Source organism: Amphibalanus amphitrite, unplaced genomic scaffold (assembly GCF_019059575.1).
Source record: "Amphibalanus amphitrite isolate SeventyFive unplaced genomic scaffold, NRLGWU_Aamphi_draft 000435F_arrow, whole genome shotgun sequence".
In the NCBI taxonomy this organism is placed as follows: Eukaryota; Metazoa; Arthropoda; class Thecostraca; order Balanomorpha; family Balanidae; genus Amphibalanus; species Amphibalanus amphitrite.
Window position 1 is genome coordinate 242,697 of NW_024881929.1, and position 7,618 is coordinate 250,314.

Genomic DNA, 7,618 nt, shown 5'->3' on the forward strand with positions numbered 1-7,618 from the left:
ATACATACATATCACACTTCGTCCGCACCAGACGTCAGTCGACGTTTCAGCTGGTTTCTAAACTCGGTGACGGTCAGATCAGTAAAGGCGGCGGGGAGAGCATTGTACAGCTCTGCGGCACGGTATGTAAACTGCCGCTTTCCCGCCGCCGTGCCGCGTATGTCAGGGAGACTCAGCAGGTTGTCACTGCGAGTGCTGCGCACATGGTTGGGCCGTTCGCGGTTCGTGAAGAACCGAGCAGCCAGAGACTCGGGCTGCCCAGTCTGACGGACCTTATGAAGCAGTGTGAGGGTGTGATGGACCGTGATTGTGAAGGTGTAAAAAAGCCGATCACTGATAACCTTCTCGCAATACGCTAAGGTATGTTTCTGTTGTATCTGCGATTCTGCATGTCATCGAGGTGCGGTTGAATGACTCCACATTAGTTCTGAGTTGGATTTGCGCTGTCCTGAATATTTAACCCATGAAAGTGGATCACTACTGTAAGGCATATTGCAGGCTGCTGGCTTGTTTCTTATTCTTTAATGTTTGCAAATCGCAATGCATGGTTAGGTATTAGGCATTGCATTTATTGGAAGATGATCTTTTGCTTCACACTGTTCTCCATGGTCATTCGTAAGCCGAAGACTGCAGCAGTTTAGCACAATGCTGTACCGCAGGGCACGCGAGTCTGGCGGCACAGTATCATTCCAGGCGCGCTACAAGTAGAGACATCTAGCGGCAAAGTTTTGTATTGCAGCCGGTAGACGCTATACCGCAGGGCACGCGAATCTGGCGGCACAGTATCCTTCCAGGAGCCCTACAAGTAGAGACATCTAACGGCAAAGTTTTGTAGTGTAGCCGGTATACCAAGTGCACTCTGCAGCGGCTACAGTACGAAGTTTTGCCGCTAGATGTCTCTACTTGTAGCGCGCCTGGAATGATACTGTGCCGCCGGACTCCCATGCCCTGCGGTACAGCATTGTGCTAAACGGCGGCAGTTTTCGGTTTACGAATATAAGTGTTACTTTAGCAGAAGTGTAGACTCTACACTCCTTGCGTTTGTAACAAAAACGGAAAAATTATCAAGGTAACGTTCATATTGATCATCGAGAGAACGTAATATGCATTACACAATCAATAAAAATAATCACGCAATCCTAATTCTGGCAGTCTTTTCTTTATTTTGCCCTTTCGATCCAGTGATTCGGTGATCTATCGTTGTCATCAGAGAGGAATAGGCGTTTATCGCTCCTTACATGGCCTAAACGTTACTTATCGCTGAGTGTTGGGAACAGCTTACTGGTGAGCCTAGCACCATTCATTTGTCAACAATGCTTATTTGTTCGCTGGTCCAGATGAAAACGACGAAATCATGCCTATAGGCTATAACTAATATTTATGAAGTAAACCTGTCTACGAAGTCCATATAGCTCACAAATGTTGATTGATATTGTATCTGTACCTAACACTGAGATCTGACATAAGCTTTTCAAATTTATTCTAGCAATCCAACCAGGCTATCCGATCTGATTCCGCCGACATTCCCTCGTCATCCACCCACGGTTTCCGTCCGTTTCCCCAGATACCCCCCCCCCCTCCCCCCGACAGTGCACTTGTGTCCGCGCCGGCGGCTGGACCGGCTCCAGAAACAGTTCGAGAGCAGAGGGACGCCCCCGGTGCGAGGCGCGCGTCCCCGACGGCGTGTCATCTCCATCGCCGCGGGGGCCGCCGGCCACCAGTCGATATAGCCGCCGGCCGGCCGGCCCGTCGGCTCCCCTCGCCGCGGCGGCCGCACTCGGCGGTCCCACAGATCACCGCGCGATCGAAGCCGGCACCGTTTTATAAACCGCCCCCGACTGCGGCCGGCCTGGCACTGCCGCGCGCCCACGGTCCCGTCCGAATAAGGACCATAAAAATTTAATTTCCCCGCGTTGTGCGTGCCGGAATTTGTGCGGCACCTAAGCCATCTCTGGCGGAAGAGGTTTGGCGCTCTCTCTATCTCTATCCTTTTCTCTCGCTCCATCTCCTCTCCAGCCCGCCGATGAGGCGCGTTGATGGCTAAAAAGCAGCCGCGAACTCCGATGTCGGTTGGACAGACAGTGTGCCCACGGGCACCGGCACCGCGCGCCAAGATGGTAGATTCTGGGACGGAAATAGGGAACATCTACCACAGATGGAAACTGCTCCAAGCTATCAAAAATCTGAACAGCAGCCAACCCAAAAAGCGATAGAATGCCAAATTCGTGAATCAAAGATAGACGCAACTGACTTGTTTGCCCTATATCATAAAATGGAATGGAACAAAAGCTTTGAAGCTAAAAGTGAAACTGAAGTGACTAAACTGACATTGAGATTGTATTGTATATAATTGCATAGGCATACAAAATCACTATAGATTATTCACTTGCTTTTCATTTATTCTCAACATTGCACAATGCCAAATAGGTGAGACAAAATTACTCAGAGACGAGCAGGAGGTCAGCTCCGCTTTTCCTCCGTTCGTCGCTGGGGTTGATATACGTCGCGCTCCGTCGCGATCGCCATTGTGCCGCCGACAGGCCTCTCCTTTGTACGGGGCGACGCCAACGACCCGCGCAAGATCGATTTCACAATTTGTCAGACACTCTCAGAAGCCTGTATGCACGGCACGTTTTTCTACCTGATACGTTATACGCCCGCTTAGCCAGGGCGCAATGCGTTGTCCAAATGTCGAGCTAAGCAATTTATTCTGACATGTGTGAATAAAACTGACTGAGCGATTTATGTTTTCGGGACGGAGTTGTATAAAAGGCGTTGTCAGGAGACGTTATTGGCATTTGTGGTGGCTATTCACAACCATCTCGGGCTAGGCGCAGAATAACAGGGCACACAGAGGACCCCCATAACCACTGCTGAGGACCGGGGGCGGCACAAAAAAACAGCCCCATTGCCGCCGCCAAAAGAGGCTGGCAGTGTGTCGTGCGGGAGCCGCCGTGTCTCGCTCATCAATGGCGCGCCGCTGCCCGCCACGGCGGAGACGCGACGCGCCCAAAAATGAGCCTCATCAGCTGCGTAAGCAGGCCGCTGGACGGCCCCGGTGATGGCCTTGTTGTGCTGGCGGCAGCTCGGACGGACGGACGGCTCGGAACAGAGAGCGGCCGCCGCGCCGCCGGAGATGCGCTAGTTTCGCGGCTGAGCGCCGTCTAATGCCTCGTGCCACGAGCGTGACGACCACGTGGTGGGGGGAGGGGCACACGGTCCCGTGCTATACGTGTGTCGCCCGGTCGGGCACCTGCCGCGTGCCAATGAATATGACCTATCAATTATATACGAGTATGGTTACGCGGCGACATATGTAAAAGGCCACAATTTAATCCATAACAAAACATTCGTTTGACATTTGTTTGTCAGATGCTATCAACATTTCCATGAATATTTTACCGTTTGTTGACTTCTTATCTCGTCAATATTGTACCATATTGGTAGCGTAATATTCTCATTTTTCATTTCTCGTGTAGCATGCGCTAGCCAATATTACGTACATCTTGTTTCCCAATAAATTTCCTTCGCTTTCACTAATGAATCACTGAATAGCTGTGCTCATGCTAAAATGGTCGTTCTTAAGTAATTGGTAGTCACTCGTCAGCCGAGTTTGCAGCTTCAACGGCCTTAAATTCTCATGATTCGAGCATATATCATCTGGATGAGGCCCCTCAGCTTCCAGCAGCCGCTTACCGCCGCACCGTACCCAACCATCGAGAGTCGGCATTCGGCCTACGAGCGAATGACCATTAATTTCATATCGCTCATTAAAGGAATATTCTTCAAATTAACAGGCTAAAGTTGATGAGTTGTCTACGAATACTCAAGTCTCTAACACCATTTAACTTACCCATATGAATAGGTTAGCAGTTTGCAAGAGCTTCACTGGTATCTGAAGTTGTCATTGTTTTGCTTCAATTCTTATTACGTTCAGCATATTAAATACGAAAACCTGACATCTAGCGATACCTTTAACATGCTCAAAAACTTTCAGGAATTGGCAGAACTTTTAAACCCAATACATTATAAGAACTGCTGTTTACGGCTCGTATTCATACTTCATAAGTGATTCCCGAAAAAGCAGAGTGTCTAGCATTTTGTTTGGCTCTGCAGTAGATTGTTCAGTTCTGGCAGCCTTAGCGTGTCGATACTCAAACAGCCACCTTTTCTCCTCCCTGCGCCGTCGCCACCCCCGTCGGTCGCTGCCGCCTATTGTCCATCTGTGTATTTCGCGCGCCGCGCGCCGCCGCAGCTCCTCCGACCCACTTCATCGCCTCGCCTGGACGCTGGCGCCTCGCCCGCGCGCCACAATCTAATTCTGACGATTTCCGCGGAAAATAAACTTTATCTCCTTAATGAGGGTGCGTGTGGAGTGGGAGGCAGGGCCGTGACATTTTTTTCGCCGACCGCCGGGCAGGCGACGATGCAGCCGAGAGCGTCCCGAGCGGCGGCGGCGCGGCGGTGCGGCAGGGCCGTCTCCAGGGCATTGTAATGACCCGCCCGGGAGCCGTGACCGGCCTGGTAACGAACCGTAACTGAGGGCTCGGCCGTCCTCGCCGAGACGACACACCACCGCAGCCCCGGTCCGGATGGCGGCCGGACAAAACAACGCAGGTCATCCCCGCACCGCCCGGCAGGCCGGACACCGGGCGCCGGCTCCGTCCGGCTGCGTATTTACAGTTGTGGACGGAGACCGCTGACGGGGCACTCGAACTGATGCGGACCTGCGCCGAACAATTTCAAAATCACCCTTTGAAACGTTTAGGCTCAATGCTCTATCCTGTTCATTGGTGCGCTCTCGGAGTTAACTTCTAGACATCAATACTGATTGGGAAAGAAACCAAAGGAATAAATAATTCCAAGAATGAAGCTTGTTTTTTTACGGTGGCTCTCATTTAATTGTTTTATTTCTAAACATTAAGATTAGCAATCGAATAATAAATCACTTAGGAGTAGGTAGTTGAATGCATTATGTCCTGCGTGTGGTCATTGTTCTCACGGAAATCATATCCTTATGAAATCATTTCCTTTGATGCTGTCTTACCAAGCGGGTCGACCTCGAAGTTTGTGCGTTAAATACCTATTGGGCCAACCATGACTCATTATCCCTTCTTAAAATCGTATGGCTTCCAAAAAATGATTGACGGAGGTCAGTTCTGACAATTCTCGCTTCTGAAATCGGCGGAAGTTGAACAATACGGTAGGTATTATAGATAAGATTATTTCGTATGGATTGTTCGCAATTAGTTTTTACTTTGATACATATAGCGCAACTTTGTGGCTGGGCTGCTGTCTGCTGGATCCACGCTTTATCAGTCACTGAGAATCCTCTTTTTTACCATTGTCACAAGTATGACAGCAATATCCATGAACTTGAACTATGTTTACCATTTGCATTGAAATCGCTTTGCTTATCGTCCAAGATTCAGCACACATGATCGTGAATTAATTGGACGCAAATGTGCCCGCTGTTGATGATACGACACTAAAAACGTCATCATAGTCTCGTCAACTGCGCTGGATCACATAATACAACAGGTCTCCTGTACTAGCTAAAATATCCTGTGTCGATTTAGGACAGTATGTATGCAAATACTGTGCGGAATGAGGCTTCACACAGGCTCGGACGGGCGGTCTGTTACTTCTTACTTGTACAGTTGAGATAAAAAATATCGACCGGGACTAGCGCAATAAAATGTAGTGACTATTCAAGAACATTCCTAATGGCATTATTGCATCCAAATTTTGAACTGACATCTATCACAGATGAGCTTCTGCGACCATTTGGGGGGGGGCATGTTTTTCTCAACTTTGCAAAACCGGTTAATCAAATATTTTTAATACACACTTCTTGCGAGCAATCATTCTTCCGTCAAGGCTCAAGCCACGGAACTTATGAGCACCCTGTTGAACAACTTTGCAAGGTAACGGACTTTGTTTCCAAACATTAGAACCCAATAAGGACCAAGAATGTAAGAACTACCGATATGCATTTCACTATTCGCAGTAATTCATTAACCCGCGCCCTGCTGGGGGGGGGGGGTGTTTGAACACCCCCCCTGTGGTTTTTCGCGAATATCTCAAAAACGGCGGCGCTCCGCGCCGCCGTTTTTGGTACACCTTATCATACATCAATTCTACACATGTTGTGAAAATTTCAGACCAAGGTCATTCAAGGTCAGGTCACCAGGTCACTTGAAGTGACCTCACCTCATAAAAAGTTTCAATGTCTGTCATAGCTACACCGAGTGACCGATCGCTTTGAAACTTTCAGCGATTGCTAAGAGCAATAACATGTACAAAATGTATATCTCAGAATTTTGATATCGATGACCTAAGGTCAGGTCAATTTTGCGACCTCCCCATTATAAGTCAATGGGAGAAAATTGAAATGCGCCTCTTTTGGACGAAAGACATTATAAACACTCCCAAACACCGAATTACAAGTGGTGTAGACACACTAAACATGAAAATGGTGTCCGTGACCCTTGTTTGTGCCCTGAGGTCATCTTAGGTCACGAATGGTATCTAACAGTTTTTCGCAAATAACTTTTGATAGAGGCATGCCAGAGCGACGAAAACGCCTTATATGTGTTCAGCTCGACGATACGGATCGACTGATATGCAACATGACCCTTTCCGGTCAGGTCATGACCTTGACCTGAGGTCAAATTTTCAAGTTGACCTTTCAAGGTCAAGTTATAGTTCATTCGATGCGTCTTGACGAGAGGAACACGATGCCGGTAAAAGTAAGCTCGTACAAGGCTTGGGTCAAAAGTTATTGCAGAAAAACTGTTTCCAAAAAAAATCGGCTATTTTTGCAGTTTTTGCCCCCTGCAGGCAAAACCGTTGACGTTAGGTCAAATCTGAGAGAATTACTCAGAAAGGGCGTTAATAGGGCTATCGAATGCACTTTTCCTCGGCGCTGTAGCTCTATTGGTTCCCGAGTTATGCGTAGGCTTCTTGGAAATTTTCGACATTCGACCTGAAAATCGGCGAAATTTTGCCTTCAATGACCTCTGGTGACCTGACCTTTGACACGACCAAAAAATTGACCGAAGTGATTTCGTCATTATTTTTTACGCTCTTTCGAACGCCTTCTTCCGCGTATCGCTACGTGGCCCAGGAGCCGAGTTACAAGGGGGGGGGTGTTCAAACACCCCCCCCCCCCCCAGCAGGGCGTGGAAATCCAGGACCCCCAGCCGGGCGCGGGTTAAAGCGAAACTGCTTTGAGTTACACTCACCGATTTTGACCTGTTTTTGGACGGCTGCCGTTGGCCCAGCCGTCAGTAGCAGCAGCAGCAGCGGCAGCGGCGGCGGCCAGCGCATGGCCGCGGCAGCGCCGACCCTGCAGTCAGCTCGGACACCGGTCCGTCCCCGTCCGTCGCCCGGCCGCGCTGGAGCGGCTCTGCCACCAGGCCCGATCCGCTCAGCCCGCCGCCCACCCGCGGCGCCAGGGAGGGTCCTCGGCGCGGCGCGCAGCGGCGGAGCAGGAAGAACACAAACAGTTTCCATTGATGCAAAAAATGCACCCATCTTCATAAACGAATATTTGTGTTCAGGAATATTTTGAAACCAAGGTACCTAGAAAGCTGAATTAAAGCTAAAATGTTGT

The 7,618-nt window shown here is 49.4% G+C and overlaps 1 protein-coding gene across 1 annotated transcript in view; it reads right to left on the reverse strand.

The window, feature by feature from the left end:
• LOC122391390 (glutamate receptor ionotropic, kainate 2-like) overlaps positions 1-7,402 on the reverse strand; it is a 31,940-nt gene extending 24,538 nt beyond the window's left edge. The window contains exon 1 of the mRNA XM_043385222.1: positions 7,248-7,402. Coding sequence (XP_043241157.1) covers positions 7,248-7,332 — 85 coding nt within the window. The 5' untranslated portion in view covers positions 7,333-7,402. The remainder of the gene's footprint in view (positions 1-7,247) is intronic.
• Between the last annotated feature and the right edge of the window lie 216 nt (positions 7,403-7,618).